The sequence below is a fragment of the Crotalus tigris genome, unplaced genomic scaffold (assembly GCF_016545835.1).
Source record: "Crotalus tigris isolate CLP2741 ecotype Arizona unplaced genomic scaffold, ASM1654583v1 scf7180000018172.2679963, whole genome shotgun sequence".
NCBI lineage: Eukaryota > Metazoa > Chordata > Lepidosauria > Squamata > Viperidae > Crotalus > Crotalus tigris.
The window spans coordinates 1,046,985-1,070,585 of NW_024096864.1; the positions used below are offsets into that span (position 1 = coordinate 1,046,985).

Below are 23,601 nucleotides of genomic sequence, written 5' to 3' on the forward strand. Positions count from 1 at the left end.
ATTAATAAAAGAGCCAATGTTGCCTACCCCTGACCTAGGCATAGGGATTCAGATAGAGATAGATCAGGGGTAGGCAACCTTGGCTCTTTTATGACTCATGGACTTCAACTCCCAGAATTCCTGAGCCAGCCTGGCTCAGCTTGGAAACTTCTCCCTTTCCCCTCAGCATGGCTGGCTCAGGAATTCTGGGAGTTGAGGTCCACCAGTCATAAAAGAGCCAAGGTTGCCTACCCTTGGTCTAGTGGTTAAGACACCAGGCTAGAAAACGGGAGACCCCCGAGTTCAAGTTCCCACCTTAGCCACAAAAGCCAGCTGGGTGACTTTGGGCCAGTCCCTCTTTCTCAGGCCCTCACAGGGTTGTTGTTGTGGGGAAAAGAAGAGGGGGAAGATGTGTTGGACATGTTTGCAGCCTTGAGTTAATTTGTAAAAATAATAAAAGGGGGATAGAAATGAATGAATGAATGAAAAAAAAAATTGCCCAGTTGCAATGCAGTTGAGTGACCTGTGAATTTAATACATAAATAAATAATTCCAGATTCAGTTGTGAAGATCCACCAAAATTAGCCATTATTCATTGTTCCTAGCTGATATCGGTAAATGTTCATTCATTCTCGGACATACCTATTTAATGTAGATCTTCTCATTATCATTACTGCGAGTGTAGTTAAAGGTGCTTCTCTCCCTCATTTGTCCCTCAGGTTCCAGAGTTCTTGTTTTTAGCCAAATGACTCGCTTATTGGATATATTGGAAGACTACTGCATGTGGCGAGGTTATGAATATTGCCGCCTGGATGGGCAAACGCCACACGAGGAGAGAGAGGTGGGAATAATTTGTCTCGTTGCTTGAAGGTTTATTTTGTTCTGTCCTGAACACAGGCTGTGTAACAACTAACATTTCTTCGCTGTTTTCCCCGAGGGCCAGCCTACTGTGTCAGTGGTCTTATCTTCTGTCAGGCCTTATAAACAGAGATTAATTTGTCATTATGGCATTCTGTTGTGTCATTCAACTTTCTGGTTTAAGTTTCAACTACAGGCAGCCCTTGACTTAAAACCATGATTGGAACTGGAACTTCCCTCCCTGAGTGATGTGCTCCTTAAGGCAGTTCTACCTGGTTTTATGATCTTTTTTTTTTTTTTTGCTATGGTTATTAACCGAATCACACAGTTGTTAAGTGACTGCAGCTTCTCCTGTTGACTTTACGTGTTGGAAACCCACTGGGAAAGTTGAAAAGGGTGATCACCCAACCCTAGCCTGTGGCAATCATTGTAAATACAAGATGGTTGGCAAGTGCTTAAATTCCAGCCTTCTGCAAGTTGATAAAGGCAGGAAAGCTCGTAAAACATTTTTTTCAGTACTGTTGTAACTTTGAATGGTAGTTAAATGAATGGCTGCAAGCCAAAGACTACCTGTATCACGTTAAGAGAAAATAAAAGGTGCATTTACAAAGGATGCCAGTGAGAGTTACCTGTGGTGTTTGCCGATCTCTGTAATTCATAGGCTGGGGGTCGGGTTGCTTGTAGAACTGCTTGGAGATGTAAAGGCAAGAGTTTTGATTCACCATGTTTCTATCATGGCCAGATTTGTCCCTGTAACTAATTTTTTTTAACCTTTATTGATTAGCCTGTGGGCCATATCAAGGTGCAGAGTTCCAAACACACATTATACTAAAATGCAGTAAAATTCCAGTTTAGAATGGAATTAGTTAAAATATAATTTAGGATAAAATAGAAATAAAATACAATTTAAAATGAAATTGGGATACAATACATTTTAAAAAAGAAATTAGAATCAAATATGGCAATTTAAGATGTAACTGTTTTAGAAACAAGGCAGAAAAAAGAACAGATTTTTGATCCCTTCCAGGACTATATTTTTAATATATTCTCCTCCTCCTCCTCCTCCTCCTCCTCCTCTTTTTTTTTTTTTAGGAAGCAATAGACACCTTTAATGCTCCAAACAGTAGGAAATTCGTTTTTATGTTGAGCACAAGAGCCGGAGGCCTGGGGATTAATTTAGCGACAGCTGATGTTGTGATCCTCTATGATTCAGACTGGAACCCACAAGTCGATCTACAAGCGATGGTAAGGTACATTTCTGGCCGGTTGCACTCCTTCAGGTAAGCTAATTAAAGAAAACAACCTGTTATGTAAATACTGCATTTGAAGGGTTAATTTTGTTGTTGTGAAGTCGTGTCCGACCCATTGCGACCCCATGGACAATGTTCCTCCAGGCCTTCCTGTCCTCTGTCATCTTCTGGAGTCCATTTAAGTTCACGTCTCCTGCTTCAGTGACTCCATCCAGCCACCTCCTTCTCTGTCGTCCCCTTCTTCTCTTGCCCTCCATCTTTCCCAGCATTAGGCCCTTCTCCAGTGAGTCCTTCCTTCTCATAAGGGTTAATTAAACTAGACTAAATGATGATACGTTCGCCTTTGTCTTGGCCTTCAACATTTTTTGACTTGCACCTTTATTAATTTACCATGATTAGGATCGTGCTCATCGGATCGGCCAGAAAAAGCCTGTGCGGGTATTTCGACTTATCACTGATAACACTGTTGAAGAGAGGATAGTAGAAAGAGCCGAGATAAAACTGAGGCTGGACTCCATTGTTATTCAACAAGGTACTGTTTGTTATGTTTATGGTATCCGGAGATAAAATCAAGGGAAAGCAGGATCCGGCCAATAACGTTCGGTAGTGAAGCTGGGAAAAAAGTTTTTTTATTCCTTGTATTTTTGCTCACCACAATGTAAAAAAAGATGCTGAGACTCTAGAAAGAGAGCAGAGAAGAGCAACAAAGATGATTAGGGGACTGGAGGCTAAAACATATAAAGAACTGTTGCAGGAATTGGGTATGTCTAGTTTAACGAAGAGAAGGACGAGGGGGGACATGATAGCACTGTTCCAATATCTCAGGGGCTGCCCCAAAGAAGAGGGAGTCAAGCTATTCTCCAAACATTCTATTCTCCTAATCAAGGAGAGAAGCAACCTGGAACTAAGGAGAAACTTCCTGAGAGAGCAATTAACCAGTGGAACAACCTGCCTCCAGAAGCGGTGAATGCTCCAACACTGGAAGTTTTTAAGAAGAGACTGGACAGCCATTTGTCCGAAATGGTATAGGGTTCCTGCCTGAGCAGGGGGTTGGACTAGATGACCTACTACTACTACTACTACTACTACTACTATTACTTCTTCTTCTTCTTCTTCTTCTTCTTCTTCTTCTTCTTCTTCTTCTTCTTCTTCTTCTTCTTCTTCTTCTTCTTCTTCTTCTTCTTCTTCTTCTTCTTCTTCTTCTTCTTCTTCTCTTCTCTTCCTCCTCTTCTCCCTCCTCCTCCTCTCCTCCTCCTCCTCCTCCTCCTCCTCCTCCTCCTCCTCCTCCTCCTCCTCCTCCTCCTCCTCCTCCTCCTCCTCCTCCTTCTTCCATAAATCAATCCCTTCCATAAATCGTTACTTCAGATTTGGCATTAAAATGAAGTATTTAAATTTGTTGTTATACTTCCACTTTTTTAATTATGATTTTATTAAATAGCCTGCTTAGAGAAGGATATGACTTTATAATTCTAGTATAGAACTCAGAACGGGTTTGGAGTTAAAATTCTCTGTGTTTTATGTATTAGGAAGGCTTATCGATCAGCAGTCTAACAAACTAGCAAAAGATGAAATGTTGCAAATGATCCGTCATGGAGCAACTCACGTATTCGCTTCCAAAGACAGTGAACTTACTGATGAAGACATTACTACTATTTTAGAAAGAGGTGAAAAAAAGGTGAGATAATGTGGAACATAAATCACTGTGCCTTATTTTTTTTTTTCCTGCTATCTGTAATAAATATCAGCTTGGAACTAACCAGAAAAAAAAATCTCTTGGGTTAGCTAACTTTTCATACAGACTGATTAAGATCAGCCATAGTATTTATATACATGAAAAAGACATTTCTAAAAATATGTTTTCTTTTTTCTTCTTGTGACTTTCTGCAGACAGCTGAAATGAATGAACGTTTGCAAAAAATGGGTGAAAGCTCACTTCGGAACTTCACAATGGAGACTGAAATGAGTTTGTACAATTTTGAAGGGGAAGATTATAGAGGGAAACAAAAGGTACATTTTTAATATATATATACGTGGCATTGCAGTCACATGAATTGTATTGCAGAGAATGATTTTTGATTTCAGTAGGATCTTAAAATAAGCATTGGATATTTATAAAGCATCAGTGAGGCCACACTTAGAATACTGCACCCAGCTTTGGTTACAATATTATAAAAAAGATGTTGAGACTCTGGAAAGAGTGCAGAAAGGAGCAACAAAAACGATCAGAGGACGGGAGACTAAAACATATGAAAAATGGTTGCAGGATTTGGGTTTATCTAGTCTAATGAAAAGAAGGACTAGGGGTGACATGATAGTACTGGTCCAATATCTCAGGGGCTGCCACAAAGAAAAGAGGGTCAACCTATTTTCCAAAGCACCTGAGAGCAGGACAAGAAACAATGGATGGAAACTAATCAAGGAGAGAACAACCTAGAACTAAGGAGAAATTTCCTAACAGTGAGAACAATCAACCAGTGAAACGACTTGCCTTCAGAAGTTGTAGGTGCTTCATCACTAGAGGTTTTTTAAGAAGAGATTGGATACCCACTTGTCTGGAATGGGAAAAGGATTTCCTGCTTGAACAGGGGGTTGGACTAGAACAGTGGTTCTCAACCTGTGGGTTGGGACCCCATTTGGGGTCGAATGACCATTTCACGGGGGTCGCCAAACAAGGCTGTCCGCCATTTTTTTCCCCCTTTTCTTTGGCCACGCCCCTGGCACCCAGTGATGTATAAGTGGTTGGGGGTCACCACAACATGGGGAACTGTATTATGGGGTCGCGGCATTAGAAAGGTTGAGAACCACTGGACTAGAAGATCTCCAAGGTCCCTTCCAGCTCTATTATTCTGTTGAATCTTCAGATCAGCCTGCATTGCCAATGGACAGAAACAGAGGAAGATTTAATCCAGTAATATCTAGAACATTGGCAACTTTCAAGATGTACGGACTTCAATTCCCCGAGTCCCCCAGCCAGCATTAAATCAAACCATTATTTTTCTCTTTAATTACCAAATGTCTGCCCCCCATTAATTTTGCTGTTAATGCATGCAATAAGCATAGTCCAAGCAGTGTGTAATGTAGGATGCCTAAAAGTGGTCCAAAAGTTAATTGTACTTGGGTCCAGGCGATGGATGCATGTGAAAATGTATCCTAGTCAAGTTCATCATGGAATTCTCAAACGAGTCCCATGAAGGCGATTAATTTTTGTTTCTCTGAAGGAAGCTGTCACCCAAGCTCATGCATGTGAAATAATGTACGTGGGCTTTTATTTCCTAATTTTCTCAAATTCAGTACTGCTATGGTTTAACATATGGCAAGGAAGTTTTTACTATTCACATTTCAATATTTAAAAAAAAGGCATTTTCTGTTCAGAAGCAATACAGAAAGCATTAGCCAGTGCACAGCAATTTGTTCAGGTTTTTGTAAAGAAGCACCCGTGTTAGCAAGAACCTGTCAATCTATTCCCTACCACAGTGTTTCCCAAACTTGACATTTTTAAGGCATGTGGACTTCAACTCTCAGAATTCCACAGCCAGCAACGCTGGCTGTGGAATTCTGGAAGTTGAAGTCCTCATGCCTTAAAATAGTCACGTTTGGGAAACACTGCCCTACCATTTTAACGAGTTTATTTATTTTTTTTCTAGCTGAGCATGATGGAATGGATCGAGCCTCCAAAGCGAGAACGCAAAGCCAACTATGCTGTGGATGCCTATTTTCGAGAGGCACTGCGGGTCAGTGAGCCTAAAATCCCAAAGGTGAGCCGTTTAACCTTCCCTGTTACACAAAGAGCGAATATATTCATTTTCATGAATACGCAAATAAAAACGAGAACAAGAGCATCGCTATCCTATATGTTTCATTTCAAAGGCTCCACGACCACCAAAGCAGCCAAATATTCAAGATTTCCAGTTCTTTCCGCCACGGTTATTTGAACTTCTTGAAAAAGAAATCCTCTATTATCGGAAGACGATAGGCTATAAGGTGAGAAACGACACCCTTAACTTTAAAGAAATAATATTCAAATGTTAAATAATTCTCTCCCCCCCCAGCCCAACCCCTCCGGATTTATATTTATTGTTATATTTATTGTTTTAATTTTGTACGCCGCCCTGAGTCCCTAGGGATTGGGCGGCATATAAATGGTATTAATAAATAAATATGCATCATTGTTAAAATCAATTATTTGTAGCACTGGCCTGTTCCAAACAGGATAGAGGTTATTACACAAGTCACTTCTTCAGTGCCTAAGCACTGGGCGATTTGTATTCCCGCTGTGTCTTCTACGCGCACGCACACACATACACACAAACACACACACACACACAAAACATATTTATGGTACCCAGAGGTTTTTGGAAGCTTTAAAAAGAGCTCTGGACACGCATTGGCCACTTATGTATTGCTGTTACTGGTACTCTTGGGTGGAACAAGTGCCTGCAAGCCATTGAGGGGGCAAGGGAAAGAGATGAGTTATGATAGATTACGTTCATCTCGCCCGGAGAACTTTCTGAGGCCTGTAAACACAAGTAAAAAGAATGTTTCTCTACTGTTGCCCCAAATGCCAGGGAAATATTTCTTCCCTTAACAAATCTCCAGCAGATGGGGGAAAAAAAATGCATCCATCTCTCCCTTTGGCGTTTCGGAGACAGGCCATAAAGGGAGCCGGATAGGCCTCTATCCAGAACCTTTAAAGCGTTGCTCGCTTACTATTCGTTCATTTCATTGCTTGGTTTTAGGTCCCCAGAAACCCTGACCTTCCGAATGCAGCTCAGGTGCAGAAGGAGGAACAGCGGAAGATTGATGAATCGGCTCCTCTTTCTTCCGAAGAGGCTGAAGAGAAAGAAAGGCTGCTCACCCAGGTATCTAGCTTCTGGCTTTATTTTTTGTTAGGGGAAAAAAAGAAGAAGTGATTATGAACCCGTCTACTTGCTGTGCAAGACATTACCATAATTGCCCCCTAGAAAACTGCAAATGCTGTCTGATCATATGGATTAATTTGTAATTGCATTGACTCGAAGCCAGAGTTGGCAGGACTACATGCAGTTCCCCCCCCCCACTCCATCCCCCCAAAGGGGGAAGGGGACGTAAATGCGATATTTAATGCAGATATTTTACATTAAAACTCACACATCCTCCCCTAAATAAGATAATGTTATTGACCCTAAAACAGTGGTTCTCAACCTTTTTAATGCCGCGACCCCCAACCGGTCGTATGTCGAGGACTACTCAACCGGTCGTAAGTCGAGGACTACTCAACTGGTTCAGCACCGTTTGCAGAATGGGATTTTTGATGGGCCCAGCAGGGCAGAGACAGCCTTTTGAAAGCCAATAGAATTAGACTCTATTCAAGAGAGTCTATTCTATTGGCTTTCAAAAGCCAATAGAATAAAAGGGAGTAGCACGGCTAAGGAAAAGGGGGGGGGGGAATGGCAGACTGCATTGTTTGGCAACCCCCGTGAAATGGTCATTCGACCCCAAAGGGGGTCCCGACCCACAGGTTGAGAACCACTGCCCTAAAATAACAGCCATCCCCTACAGCTGTTGGAGCAGGAAAATATAAATAATGGAGGAAGCCCCAGCTGGAAAAAAAAAAGCTACCACTAAAGAAGAATATTTGTAGCTCAGGGTTGAAATGAGGGGGTTCTTGATGCTCTTGGTTGTTTTCTTGCAGACGTTTCATGATCCAAACTAGGTAACATCATCAATACAGGTAGTCCTCAACTTACAGCCCAAAATTTATGTTGCTGGGAGTGAGACATTTGTTAAGTAAATTTTACCCCATTCTTTGATACAACAGTTGTGGGCCTTTTTCAGGATGACAATGAGGGTGCTTACCACAAGGAGGTAGAGGGTTTGATGAACCTGTGTAACAAAAACAGCCTTGTCCTAAATGTAGGAAAAACTAAGAAGATCATTGTGGATTTCAGAAAGGGCAGGCACAGCCACACACTTCCGTGTATTAATGATTCACCTGTGGAGATGGTTACCAGTATCAAATTGCTGGGTGTGCAGTTAACAAGTAGGCTGGCTTGGTCACTCAACAGCAAGACACTGGTGAAGCGGGCACTGCAACGCCTGCACTTTCTGTGTCGCATGACTGACCGTCGGTCATAAGTTGGGGACTTCCAGTGGTGGATGGTTCCAGACACTTTCTGCTTAACATTTCATCAGTAGCTTTCTAGCACAAATTTCACAAGTTTTAGATTTTTTTTGTGTTTTTAATGAGTGTTGTTGAAGCAGTGCAATTACTTTTATGCCTGAATTGCTGGACTATTCAAATGTAATTTTTAGCACTCTTTGCATGTTATGAGATAGGAAGCATAGAGCTTTGTTGCATTCATCTCAAACAAAATATAACATTCTTTTTTTTTTGTAAAAAATTTTTATTTTCAATTTTGCAATACAATACAATCTTAAAAATACTTCAGATAAAAAATAAAACAAATTAATACACACCATTTTCGGTATTGCTCACCCATTTCCCCCCAAACCGCATCCACCCTCTAACCAACTTACCTCTTCTTTTTCTTTCTCGCCTTTTTCCAGCTCCTGGAGCGCGTCACCGGCCCCAGTTGATGGAGTTGCGCTTTAAATGCACCCCTTTCGTCAATGCGCGTTCCTTTCCCGTTGACGAAAGGGGTGCATTTAGAGCGCAACTCGATCAGCTGGGGCCGGTGACGCGCTCCAGGAGCCGGAAACAGGCGTTTAACGATCATATATATAGGTTCTCTCTCAGCGTTTGCCTTTTAACCCTGACGATGTTGAGAGTTATCAACGAAAGCTAGGTTGATTCAATTCTATTTTCTTACTCACTCTCTTGGTGATCGTTATTTTAGCAATATGGACATACCCAAGAGTCGAATTTTTACTCATATTTCTAACCATATATATGTATGTATGTATGTATGTATGTATGTATGTATATAGCATTTTACAATATTTCTGCAGTTGGTCAAGCACTGATTATCAGTGGCACACTGTATCAAATATTTGACATTTGCCTCTCCAATAAATGAGTCTTTAGAGGTTCCGCATTTAATGGTTTAAAAGTTTAATGATGTTTAAGGAACTATTTTTAGTGCCAATTTTTTGTTTATATTTCTTCCATACTTAGCAGGAGTTTTTTTTTTAATCTCTCCCCCCCCCCCAATTTTATCAAAAGTATGCATGGGGACTGGAGATTTTCTTCTCTTCCAGGTGTTAATTTCATTCACCATTTGCTTTGCAAGTGTTTGAAACAGAATGTTCCTGCATTTAGTTCCAGAAGATTGCCTGTGACATCTGGACAAATGCCATCATATTCTTACATATTTTTTTTTTTGGGTTACTTACTTGTAATTGTTCAAGTGTGATACAACTGAAAGCCCGCTAAGATTCGGACTGAACTTTGTCTCTTTGGAGAGTTGCCATTTACAAGCATGAATAGAACAACTTCTCTCCCTTATGCGTGAGGAGATGTGCTCAAAAATAACTCAGCTTTTTTGACTTGAGTAATAAACCCCGGATAATAGATGTTTGTGGAAATACTGCAAGATCATTAACCCCTGTAATTATTATGTGACATTGTATCACGGCATTAATGAGCAAATCCAAATGTGTCCTCTTCAAGATGCAAGCTCTGGCAAAAACAACTTCTTCTTTTAACAGGGTTTTACAAACTGGAACAAAAGAGACTTCAACCAGTTTATTAAAGCTAATGAAAAATATGGCCGTGACGACATAGATGATATCGCCCGCGAGGTGGAAGGAAAGTCACCTGAGGAAGTTATTGAGTATTCAGGTTGGTTAATTGTTCCTTGATTAATTAAGAAGGATTGCGAACAGTTCATTTCTCTCTCTCTCTCTCTCTCTCTCTCTCTCTCTCTCTCTGTTGAGTTACCTTTGTAATTCTACCAAGGGGGCCCACCTCACTTTGCATCTTAAGAAGACAGAACTTCTTGGAATATCTTTTCCAACAGGCATCTTTATTAAGAGAAAATAATGGCAGGCGTGCTAGACAGGATCTGAGAAATTCTCTCCCATCCTTCAATGTTTTAAGCGTTCCCAAGTAGCCCCCCACCCTACAGTTCTTCCAGGCGACGATCCTTGTTCCCCCCCTTTTTCCTTATGGCCGGCAAAAGGGAGACTTCAGAGAGAGTAGATGAAAGGTGATGGCCATATTGTTCTGGTCAGTCCTCTTGGTGAGAATCCACATCCAGTCCTTTTGAAGTTTTAATGAAGGAAGTGAGAGCCATAAAACCCCCCTGCTCACCCCCCTTCCCCTTCGTAGTATGACAGAATCCAGAGAGAGCAGAAATGGGTTTTTCCCAGAGTAGATAACTAGAAATGTAATATAATTGGATTCTGACAGGAATGTGTAATGTGGAAAGAAGGAAATATCCTGGATGGAAAGATTTAAGACCTGCTGCGGGATTATGCTGAGGTTATTGCACCATACTCCTGCAGCAGTTCCTGTTTCCACACTGGTTGAGTTTTAGGTTATAGAACGTCGAACAGAGAATTAACAGAGTTGGAAAGGATCTCGGAGATCTTCTAGTCCAGCCTCCTGCTCAAGTAGGAGACCGTAGAGTAGACCATTTCAGACGAATGGTTTACGACATGCTTCATTTGACAGTGCTGTGGCTGGCAAGGCAGAGGGAGAGTGCCTGGATTTATGATTCCTTTCCCCTGACAGCGTTATAAGGCTGATGGCTGTTTGGTTGAGTGATGGGTTCACAAGAATCCCGGATGCATTTCCAATGTAAACGCAACTCTGCTTTGCAAACTCAGCCATACTTTTCAAGGGCAGCAGCATTCTTTAAAATATTTCCCATTAAAGTTCCATTTATTTTATGATTACATTTTTTTTTAAATAATAATTATTATTTATAGAATTTTATAATAAATGATTCATAACAGATTTGTTTACATTATTATGATGTTAAAGTTTAGAGGGAGTTAAGGGGTAAGTATGAATTTGTTTATTGTATTTAAAAGTTATGTAGATTGTGTTTGTTTTGTTTACAATAACCCTGTATTCTGCTCCGGGAAGTGGGGTGGGGGGCAGGGGGGTGGGGATGGGTGGGATTATTAAGTAGGTTAGATAAACAGAAATATTAATGTATAAAATAGATAGAGTAATTTTGAGAGAGGTGCCGCTCGGATATTTCCCCTGGACTGCATCCGAAGAGGGATGAGAGGGGAGGAGGAAGGGATGGAAGGAAGTAGGATGGGAGGAAGGGAGGAGGGGAGAGAGGTGAAGAGAGGAGAGAGGGAGGAGGGAAGTAGGGAAGGAAGGTGGAGAGGGCGGATGCAGTCGGGGGGGGGGAGGTGGACGAGCGACACCTAAGGTTATATGTATGAATTTAGTTTAAAGGTATTTTTTATAACGTATTGAAAGTACTAAAGGTATTGAAAAATGGAAAATAATTTTTTTTTCTAATTAAAAAAAAATATTTCCCATCCTTAAAAGCAGAGGGCTCTCGCTTAACCGACTCTTCTCCCTTCCATACTATATTTCCCATCCTATCATTTAAGGTCATCCTGCACCCTCTATTTTCATACATATAAGGGCCTTCGTGTGTGGAGTTGGGTACTAAAGCCACAGGTCAGGCACAGCACATATGTTTCTGAAAATAAAGTACAGTTGCTTCTTAAATGGAGAACTTCCATTTAACGCCTTCCCAGTTCCGAAGCTACAAATTCTAGTTTCAAGACTTATGTGTGTATATGCCCAAATTAGGGAGAAAAGAAGCTGGTTCATTGCTACTGTCTAAGGCACTTGGACTGGTGCATTGTTTCAATAATTACAATATGATGGAGATTGTTGTTAGTTGCGAAATCGTGTCTGAGTCATCATGACCCCATGGACAACGTTCCTCCAGGCCTTCCTGTCCTCTACCATCTTCTGGAGTCCATTTAAGCTCACAACTTTAGTGACTCCATCCAGCCACCTCCTTCTCTGTCGTCCCCTTCTTCTATTGCCCTCCATCTTCCCCAGCATTAGGCTCTTCTCCAGTGAGTCCTTCCTTCTCATGAGGTGGCCAAAGTACTTGAGTTTCCACTTCAGGATCTGGCCTTCTAAAGAGCAGTCGGGGTTGATCTCCTCCAGGACTGACCAGTTTGATCGCCTTGCAGTCCAGGGGACTCGCAGGAGTCTTTTCCAGCACCATAGTTCAAAGGCCTCAATTCTTTGGCACTCAGCCTTTCTTATGGTCCAACTTTCACAGCCATACTTTGCAACTGGGAAAACCAAGGCCTTGACTATACGTACTTTTGTTGGCAGGGTGATGTCTCTGCTTTTTAGTATGCTGTCTAGATTTGCCATAGCTTTCCTCCCCAGGAGCAAGCGTCTTTTAATTTCTTGGCTACAGTCCCCATCTGAGGTGATCCTGGAGCACAGGAAGATAAAATCTGTCACTAACTCCATTTCTTCCCCATCTATTTGCCAGGAATTGAGAGGGCCGGATGCCACGATCTTGGTTTTCTTAATGTTGAGTTTCAAGTCAACTTTTGCACTCTCCTTCTTCACGCGCATCAAGAGGCTCTTTAGTTCCTCTTCACTTTCTGCCATGGAGATTAGAAGAAAATGGAAAAAGCTGCTATGAACTACCAACCTTTGAGCTCCTATGATACTTCCCACATTGATCAAGGATTGTTATGAGGAGAAGACATCCTCTAACCTTGTAGTTTTCAATTATGATTTTTTTTAAAGAAAATAAAGCCTGTTTTATGCTTATTTGGATACTCTTAACAGAGAAAGTAAGTGCCCCTGGCTATTACATTATGTGGAGCGTTGACATAATAGGTTGTTGTGTGACAAGTGGTAAGATTGAACAAAAGTTTAGGCATTACGATGCTCCCTGGATCTCTCAGAGTTTCATAAAAAGTGGATAAAACTTTTGTCTTTGGTGCAAGTTGCTTTGATGGCATCTTTCTGAGATCTCTCATTTCCAGCTGGGCCATTTGCAGTTGTTTGACACCGACACCGAAAACTCAGAAGAAGTTACAGCCTTCTGTGAGACATTTAGAGGAACTAGCAGGTTCAGCCCATAAAACAGGAATTCTGGAAAAATCCGTACACAAGATTTTTATGCAATGCTTAATTTACCATTAGAATTCACTATTGTAAATACGGTGCTGGCTATCAGCTTGGTGGGCTTAAAAAAATGGGTTCCACCAATTCAGGGGGATTCATGGGGATCACTGGCTATTTGCCTTGATGGCACTGGAACTGCCTCTGAAGACTGATAGGCTTCTTATGCAGTTGCTTGGCCACTGTGATAATAGACAGCTAGACCAGATGGGGCACTATTTATGGTTTTTTTTTTTTGCAGTATAGAGTCAACTTGAAATGCTAAAAACTGCATTTTGTAGCTGAGAAGCTAAGGTGAAAAGGCCTGTTGGCTTTAGCCTGTACTTCCTTTTTCTGTTCCTCTTCCACTCTGCCTTGAATAGCACCTAATTGGCTTTAAGCTTAATTGCTTATTTTAAAGTTACATTTTCCCTCCAGCTTATAATGCCCTCTTTGAAAGAAATGTCTAAAAAAATTGGTAGGAAATTTGGAGTGCTTCACCTACGTGCACAGATCCAATCAGATACATATTTTCTTTCTGTTTTGAATTTCTGAAAGAGCTGAGAGCATTGGCATAAAAAAGATTAAGGACATAAAATATAACTGTACATTTTCAGAATACTTAAAACGTTCTTCTCACTATAGAGATGCTGTAATTGCGTTTAGCTCAGCTTATGAAACTCAGTGCTTTAATTGCTTTAAAGTAATATTCCTTTTATTATGGAACATGTATGATTATTATTATTATTATTATTATTGTAATTTCAGCTGTATTTTGGGAACGTTGCAATGAACTCCAGGACATTGAGAGGATCATGGCTCAGATTGAAAGAGGAGAAGCCAGAATACAGAGGAGGATTAGCATCAAAAAAGCACTGGATGTCAAAGTAAACCTGTCCATTAATATTCTCCTAATTAATCTTGTCCTTTAAAATCCAGCAGGTGGTGATTTTTTCCCCCCTGCTGATAAAATTATTCTCTGTCCTTTCCTTATTTTTCATTTCAGAACTTCCCTAACCAATTCAGAAGTAGGCAAACTTAGTCTTTGTGTTGATATGTGTTTATAAAGATGTAAGAATTGAAATGCTCCAATATATTAATTTATAACATGTTTGCATTAGACATTTATTAACCACCTAGATAGTTTTTCTCTGTGACAATAGGTCCTTAATCTGCTATTTTAAGTCTTCCAACAGTGCAGTCATTGCCACTGTAATGGAATCCATTCACATTTGTTTAAATTGTACACTACCCAACTCCCAGTGACTCTTTCCTTTCTTTGCTACAGATCATTCTTCTTTTTTCTTCCGCTTTTCCAGCATTAGAGCCATTTCCAGAGAGCTGTTTTCACATAGTATCTTCAATATAGGATAATTTGTCCCTGTGTAAGCATAATGCAATTCTAGTGTTACATCACCAGTATGAAGATCTTAATACTTAGTACTGCCAAATACATTTTGAGCGGAAATGATTTATTTGCTTTGACTTTGGCATAATTCTAGTGAGTTTCCTACCTTTGAAGTAGACTGCATAGCTATTGAATGAGATGCTGACAGAAATGCCTAGCAAAAGAACTCGGATACATGCACATATGTTTTAATACATTTTTTGAAACTTTAGATTGCAAGATATAAAGCCCCTTTCCATCAGCTGCGAATTCAGTATGGAACCAACAAAGGCAAAAATTACACCGAGGAAGAGGATCGGTTCTTGATATGCATGTTGCATAAAATGGGATTTGATAAAGAAAACGTGTATGAAGAGCTAAGGCAGTGTGTGCGCAACGCGCCCCAGTTCAGATTTGATTGGTTTATTAAATCCAGAACGGCCATGGTAAGCAAAGGAGTCTGCTGATGGGGGACTTGGTTTATGTCTGTGTGTGTCTTTTTTTTTTTTTTAATCCTTTAGGTTTTATAGGTCTGTCATACAATTTTTATTTTGAACTACTTCACTATTACTTACTTTGAACAATGAGAAAAACGTATTAAAAATCTGCTGCTCTTGAGCTGTTTTGCTCTAATGCCACATTTGTATGGCTACCCATGTCCCATCTAAGGATATGTAATGTCCAGATTTCAGAAGTGTCAGAATAGAGCTCATGTTTTTCAATTTCTTGCAAACTATTCCATTAAGGTATTAGACAAATTCATGACCAGAAAGGTTGTATTATTGGGCCTCACGATAAACAGAAGAACAACATAAGAGAGTTGGAAGGGACTGTAGAGGTCTTCTAGTCCAGCCCCCTGCTCAAGCAGGAGACCCTATATCAGTGATGGCGAACCTTCTAGAGACTGAGTGCCTAAAAACTGGCCCCGTCCCCATTCTACCCACTGCCCCGCCTCTGCCCCGCCCCCACCTTGTCCCCCATCCTGCCTGCCCACAGGGCCACTCACCGCCTCCAGGGCCTGCTGCAGATCGCCCAGGCAGCCCAGCAGTGCCATGGCGTCCACGCCCTCTGCCCACCCCCTGCAGCATCAACTGTGCGCAATGGGGCGTGAGAGCAGAGTCTTGTCTACACTGCCTGGCTGCCAAGACACTTCCAATTTTACGCGGGAGAAAACCCAAACAACCAAAGACCTACATACAAACACCCGCGAAAACCTCAGAAAACATATATATATATATATATATATATATATACATATATATATATATACACACATTGCTTACTGGTGTACACCGCTTAGAGAGTGCTTGCACTTAAAGCAGTATATAAGTCTCATAAATAAATAAATAAATAAATAAATAAATAAATACTCTCGGACAGCTTCCATACTGGAATATTTTTAAAATACTCCATTGGCAAAATTGGGATCCATGTAAACAATCTGCCTCTGCTTTACACTGATTGTCTGCTTAAATTCTGCCTGAAGCGAAGAAGAATTTTCCCTGCAAAAAACAAATGTACAATTGTTTGACTTTGGGCAGATAAAATGAAACGACACATTAAATTTTAACTGCAGAAGATATCATTGCTAAATTGTCTCTGCAGTGTATCACTTCCAGACCTCAGCATGAGTTTCTAGAACTATTTTCTTTAGCACAAGAGCACATGAAAAGATGAACTAGACGCAATAAATGTGAGTTCCTTCGGGGAATATTCAGATTTAGTGGCAAATCCCAATGCTTCCATAAGAGACCAGTACTAAGCAAATATATGCTACTCTCTAGCTTATGTAAAAGAATATTTCATTTTCCATAATTAGCTGCTTCAGCTTTCCATAATTTGATGTCTTCTACATACAGTTACAATTCCCCCCACCCATTTTTTTTGTCATAAACACATCAAATTATTGGGGAAGGCTGATTTTGAAGAACAAAAGGTGTTACTGATATGCCCAAGAAGTTGGAACAACATAGTAAAATGTCTATAAAATTAGCAAGGATAAATGGCTAGAGAGAGGATTCGAAGAAAATAGATAAAGTGATTTATTTCCATTTTCTTAACATTGGAACCTGGCTTCATTGATGGGGAACTCAGGACAGGCAGAGCGAGCTCTTGGTACACCATGAAGTTATGGAATTTGTTGACACAAGATATAAAAATAAGACACTAGTTTAGATAAGCCTTCTCCGTATGTCTCCTCCAGATGTGTGGGTGCCCGTGACATCTGGAGGATGCCACGTTGTAGAAGATTGCATGAGCTATTTTCGTACTGGAGCAGTGGTGATTAGTAATGCGACTTCCAGGCTCAATAAATCTCTGAATGCCAATTGCTCTAAAGTGACAATGGAGTGGAAAATGTTCTACTTACAGGCTTCTTAGGGGAAGCTGAAGGGTAATGTGGTGAACATCTAAAACAGATGAATCCTTAACGTGAGCCAGTGAGTCTCTTTTTATATTCAGTCATCGATTCTATTCGCTTACTGGGTTCGTTCTTGAATCTTCTTGTGTTTCTGCATTTTGCTTAGAAGATCTTCATTATGTCCTGATGGCCACAAGGTGTCTCTGTGGTTCTGGATAAATTAGCTGAATTACTTCCATGCAGCTCATCAGCTCAGCTTTCATTTGAAAAAGTATTTTTCAGAAAACCCATATAATTCAACGGCAAGTCTTATTTTCTTGCAAGCACATAGCTTACACAGGATGAGTCCATAAGTGGCATGATCACTTCTATAAGACTCCTGTTTCTTTTTTCCCAGTCTTCACCCTTAGAATAGATGCTCTGCTTTAGTAGCTGCTTTTCTTCTTAGTGACAGCGATAGAGATGGGATCGCTAAGCCCTACTGATTTGCAGATTTGTTCTTTTCAAGGCATGATGTTTGCCTGTCCCCAATGTACATTTTTTTTCTATTAGTCCAAGTTTATTAGTGTATATATTCTGTACCGAGCTAGTTGATAATGCTGCTTCATTTTTCCTTCATTATTAACTTATATGCCTCATGGTCTTTATAAATGAAAAACAATGTTTCGTCCTTTCAGAATACAGGAAAGTTTTCCTGTCTCTCATAGTAGAGATTCCATATTTTGACAATTTCTTTATGACCGAAAAATAGTCGCAGACATACTCTTAGAGGTCTTAGTAGTTGACAGAGATGCTGATAGTATGTGTGACACCAGCACTTTGTTACTGTACTGCCTTCTGCTCCAAATGATGGCTGTGTTGCAGTAACTACACTTAATTAGAAAGCAACCTGGAAACCTTCAAACTCTTAAGGTTACTACTTATAGAAATGGAATATTGGCAGCAAAAGATCTAAGGCATCTATTAGTGCAACATGATTTGAATGTCAAAATATATGGCAAACAAGAAGTTTCACTGAATAGTTAAAAGCTCATAGCAGTGATTATAAAGAGCCCTTGTGAATAAGCACGGCTCTCCATTCTTATTGGGGATGCGAATATGACCTTTATAATCTGGGGTAGAATGAAATAACAAATAAGGAAACAAAAAACACTTGGTTTGCTTTATACACATGAAGAGGTAACATAGTCACAAATAATATCTAAATTCAGGTTTTTGAAAAGTAGTTGCAATTGATGCTACAACAAAATAGGGCTCATGTTTCTCCACTAATTTGCAGAGTTGATATTGTGCTCAGTGTCTCCCATAAACACATTTTCCAAAGCAGGGGATGTAGCTTGGCAGACGTACCAGCCAATATTTATTGATCTAATACTCGGATTACAGTGATGGTCTAAATGGCACCGATAACTTCCAGTAAATCCTAATGTCTCCATTGCCCTTATGTTTCCACGGCCAAACATTACTTGTGTTGGTGTAGAAATATGAGGAGCTCTTGGAAAATCTTCAAATTATGAAAGAGAAGTTCAGAGTAAGGATGTTTCACACTTATCTCTGCAATACAGCCTTGGAATATTTCCAAGATACTCAAGGTATTTGCAATTTCACGATTTGAGTTTTGAGGTTGGTTTGCAACATAAGGAAGTCAAAAATCTCACCTGCTATTGCCATATTTGAACAAGGAAACTATTCCCAATGTAGTGTGTTAAATGAGTGGGAAGGAAAACACCTGTTATTGTGCGTTCCTCCATAACTAGGGAACATTTTTAAATAGTCAAAAATATGTTGAATTTTTTTTGGGTTGCATATAAAAATTTGGAAGAAACTCAGAAGCCAGAAACCCTTTGGGAATCTGGGGACCAAAAGCCTGTTTTCATTCCAGTCGTAGTTTTTCAAAGGGATCAAATTGTTTTTCTTTCTTGTGTCCTTTTTGGTCAAAATGGCACCCCACGAGAAGAATAATAGCTGTTTTTGAACACACTTGGTCTTGTTTCATTCCGAATTTAATTTTCGGACAATAATTTGTACTGATCCTTTTTGCATTTGCATTTCTTCATCTTACAGTAAATACAAGCCCCAAATTTGACAACTCTTAGTAGAGGCTTGTTCACAGAGAGCTTAAATGCTAGATAGTGTAGTTTTGGCAGAAAAGCTGGCGGTTCCGTGACTTTTACCCCCTTCCCTCCATTATCTGTTAACACATCTCTGTGTATTGAGGATTCACCTGCGGAGGTGGTTTAGCAGCATCAGGTTTCTGGGTGTGCAGCTAATGAGTAGGCTGGCTTGGTTGCTCAACAGTGAGACACTGGTGAAGCGGGCAGAGCAGCGCCTGCATTTTCTGTGGTGCATGAGAAAAGCACATCTTCCTTCCCCTGTCCTGACCACTTTCTACAGAGGGACGATCGAGAGCATCCTGTCATATGGCATCACTGTCTGGTTTGGAAGCATCAATGCTTCAAACAGGAAGACGGTGCTGAGAATGGTGAGGATGGCAGAAAAGATTATTGGCAGTTCACTTCCTTCCATCCAGGACATAGCAAATAAGTGATACTTGAGCAGGGTCCGCAGGATTGTCTGGGATGTTACATATCCTCTTTACAACCTGTTTTCCTTGTTACCTTATGGGAGGAGGGGGCTTCTTGATATCCGAAGCAGAACATCCAGATTTAGTCTTGGTTTTGTTCCATGTAGCATCAACCTTGTGAATTCTCAAGCTTCCTCTTTCTGCTATGTATTCAAAATGGACAGTGATTAATATGTGTGTGTGTGTGTGTATGTATATGTATTTTTCTGATGTATGTGTATATATATGTGTGTGTGTGTATGTATATAGCATGTGTATGTGTGTCATGTATTTGTATGGGTAGATATATATTTTCTTTTGAGAGCAGGCAATAGAATTTCATTTATAATGTGGGCTAGTATGCTCCCAGTAAAACGTGACAATAAAGATTGTCCTCTCCTGTCTTGTCTTTTTCTGTGGGTCCTACAGAGGAGTAGTTATTTCATTTTTTGAATGGCTTTTGTTGCCCTTAAATGAAAGCATCACTTCAGTGAAATATTATTTGCTACCATAATTAAGCATATTGAGACTGTGTTCCAAGCCGAAAAAGATTTATAATGAGATTGATGTGTTTGGTGTTAAAATCACAAGCGGTGTTTATAGCGCTCACGTATCCAAATTTTAGACATATTTTAAATAACACAATCTGTTTCTCTATATAAAATGGTTGATTAGCAGACAGCACAGGAAATTTTATTGTGTGCATGTAAGGTTTAGGAAGGGATGTTTCAGTGGAGAAAATGCTGCTGGTTTTCCTGGTTGTGAAGTATATGAAATGGTCAACCAAAAATACATCTCAAAATATTTTTTGACAGCATTTCCATCTGTCAGTTGCAAATTGATACTGCCTTGGATCCACACATGCACTACATTGGTACAGTTCTTGAAAAGAACTTCATGCATATGAAGGCCCATACCAGCGAAAAAACTGGCAGCTGAAGCTTCATATTTCTCTATGTATAATAATAAAGAATTTGTTTAACTTCAGTAAGGCTGGGTGGCTCATAACAATCAAGTCAGTAAAACGGAAGGATAAAAAGATGGCAAAAGAGATGAGGTGAAGGGCTAGCCCAGGGGTAGGCAACCTTGGCTCTTTTATGACTTGTGGACTTCAACTCCCAGAATTCCTGAGCCAGCGTGGCTCAGCTTGGAAACCTCTCCCTTTCCCCTCAACATGGCTGGCTCAGGAATTCTGGGAGTTGAAGTCCACGAGTCATAAAAGAGCCAAGGTTGCCTACTCCTGTCTAATGGACAGAAACTTTATTTTGCTCACTGACCAGTAAAAGTGCATTGAATAAAACCAGCAGCACAAAACTATCCTCTAAAGCAGCGGTTCTCAACCTATGGGTCGCGACCCCATTTGGGGTTGACCGACCATTTTTCGGGGGTCGCCAAAGGTGGCGATCCGCCATTTTCCGTGGCGCCCGCATGCGCGCCGCACATGGCGGTGTCGCGCATGCACATCACGCATGGGCAGCCCGCGCACGCGTGCCACGCATGGGGCGCCGTCATGCATGCGCATCGTGCATGGGGCGCCGCCGCGCACGCACGCCGCACATGGGGCGCCGCCGCGCACGCACGCCGCACATGGGGCCCGCCCCCATGCGCGCGGTGCCGCGCATGCGCGGAACGTTTGTGTGACGGGGTCCCCGTCACACAAACGTTGAGAAGCACTGCTCTAAAGACAAGGAACTAATTGGCAACAATTTGGGGGCGAAGCTTACACATGATAAGAAATGAATTTGTCTCGATTGTTTAACAGTCGTGCAGATTAAAATGATCAGAGTGACATGCAAATTTAAATAAAGAGCAATAATCAACTGATGGCGAATATTCCTGTGGAACTGGAAATACAGAAGAACAGGAGTTGTGGTTTCTGTGGTACCCATATCATGGGGGGGGGAGTGAGGGGTCTTTCTCTCTTACCAAGGCCTGGTTCAAGTGCATAGTTTTAAGAATTATGCCTATGCTACCCAATTTAGAGAATTCTTTCAGAATCGTACAAGCACAGGGCTGGAAGGGATCCTGGAGATCTTATGTTACAACTCCCTGCTATCCTGGACAAATGGTTGTCCAATCTTTTCTTGGAAACCTCCAGTGATGTAGCACCCACAACTCTGGGGGGCAAGCTGTCCCCTTGGTTGATTGATCTCACTGTCACGAAATTCCTCCTTAATTTCGAGATTGGATCTGCCTCTGATGAGCAGCAACCTGTCCTGCCTTTAGGTGCGACGGAGAATAAAATAAACAGATAATTCTTTGCTTGATTTATGATTCTTTGCTATTTATGGTGTTCAGGAATGTACAGTTCTATTAAGAATCAAATTGAAAAGCGAAACAGGGCAGCGTAAGAAAGGCAAAGAAATTTTCTGGGAGAAAATGTGTACCTGACAAAGCACATCTCACCAGACATACCTTAGATCAGTGGTTCTCAACCTTTTTAATGCCGCGACCCCATAATACAGTTCCCCATGTTGTGGTGACCCCCAACCACTTATACATCACCGGGTGCCAGGGGCGTGGCCAAAGAAAAGGGGGAAAAATGGCAGACAGCCTTGCTTGGCGACCCCCGTGAAATGGTCGTTCGACCCCAAATGAGGTCCCGACCCACAGGTTGAGAACCACTGCCTTAGATGAAGTTGTTCTCTGAAGTAGCTTGATAGAGCCAAAGTAGAAAGCTGCAGAATTCTGGTTATCTAAAGCGGCCAGCTGTTTCCAGAAAGTCAATCTGGCAATGTCTACCCTAAAGCAGAGGTCTCCAACCTTTTGGGCACCAGGGACCAGTTGCATGGAGAAAGGTTTTTCCACGGACCAGAAAGTGCGTGGTTTTGTGTGCTGCCTGTATCACGCAGATGGGTCTTTGCTTATTTGTGCGGACTGGTTGCTGGCATGCCGCGGCCCAGTACTGGTCCACAGAGCGGGGGTTGGGGACTTCTGTCCTAAAGGATTGCTCAGTGGTTTGGATTCTGTTTGCAGCTGTATCTTTTCCTGGAGTCTTAATGGCTGCCTTTTGGAACTGCAGCATGATCCCAGGGAATAGTGGTCTTATATAGAGGTGTCATATTCACACACGGGGGCCTTTCTGGAATTGGATTAAAAGTACAGTTCAGCTATATCCTTAAAGTAGTTATTGTACAATCTCATAGGGCATAATGAGAGTTTTGGCCTACCTCCTCTTCAATCCTTTGGATTATAACTACTTTAGAATGCGTCCTACTGCTAAAGTCAACAAACATAAATGCTACGTTGCCAGCATGAAGCACATTTTAATAAGATTTCTTGGCTTCGTTTCAGCCTTTCAATATGCATGAATTATCTGCGCCTTCTAGCCTGGACGCCTTTTAACGTTTCTGCTCAGCTTCCTTTGGTTTAAACTGCTGCAGAACTTGATATTTCCTTTTGATCTTACACAGGAACTCCAGAGACGGTGTAATACGCTCATATCACTCATTGAAAAGGAAAATATGGAAATTGAGGAAAAAGAGAAAGCCGAAAAGAAGAAGCGGGGAACCAAGACACCAGTGGTAATGAATGAATATCTACTCATCACATTATTTATTTTTTTACATTTAAAACGCACCCCATTTCCTTTGGTGAATTCAGAAGAAGCTTTGAAACAGAAAGAAAAATAAATGGAAACGTTCAGATTCAGTCAAAAAACATAAACCAGTATAACTCAATAACAACTCAGAAACCATATTGGCCAATAGGGGAAAATCTTGCAAGCGGATAAAAATATATATCCATACTTCTACAATAAAAGAAGGGGGGGGGGAATAAAACAATCCCTAAGGTCTTTTTTTTTAATTTTAAAGTTGGCTTTCCAAATATTAATTGCAGGTTCTGTCTTTTCCAGTGGTGGGTGTTGAGGGAGTCCTGAAATAATGTGCAAACCCATTGCATCTTTACTCTTCTGCTAGTTGCAAATATTAGTATCTTAAACTCAATTTGTTTTCCTAGGGGAAAATTGAGCAAGAATTCATAAAGGAGGAATCTCACCAAATGTACTTTAATTTTTAACTTTTGTAATTTATGATTAATGATAGTAATAAGTATGATTTATGATCAATGATCTATTACTTGCTGTTTATATGTACAGTGTGAGCTTATGCACTGGAGACAAATTCCTTGTATGTCCAATCCCACTTGGCC

General features: G+C 40.8%; 1 protein-coding gene across 1 annotated transcript in view; it reads left to right on the forward strand.

The window, feature by feature from the left end:
* Positions 1-23,601, forward strand: part of SMARCA1 (SWI/SNF related, matrix associated, actin dependent regulator of chromatin, subfamily a, member 1) — a 45,125-nt gene that overhangs the window by 18,042 nt on the left and 3,482 nt on the right. The window contains exons 12-23 of the mRNA XM_039348745.1: positions 699-820; positions 1,930-2,082; positions 2,487-2,619; positions 3,614-3,762; positions 3,975-4,094; positions 5,732-5,842; positions 5,955-6,068; positions 6,824-6,946; positions 9,735-9,867; positions 13,909-14,027; positions 14,761-14,973; positions 22,863-22,973. Of these exons, the coding sequence (XP_039204679.1) occupies positions 699-820; positions 1,930-2,082; positions 2,487-2,619; positions 3,614-3,762; positions 3,975-4,094; positions 5,732-5,842; positions 5,955-6,068; positions 6,824-6,946; positions 9,735-9,867; positions 13,909-14,027; positions 14,761-14,973; positions 22,863-22,973 (1,601 nt within the window). The remainder of the gene's footprint in view (positions 1-698; positions 821-1,929; positions 2,083-2,486; positions 2,620-3,613; positions 3,763-3,974; positions 4,095-5,731; positions 5,843-5,954; positions 6,069-6,823; positions 6,947-9,734; positions 9,868-13,908; positions 14,028-14,760; positions 14,974-22,862; positions 22,974-23,601) is intronic.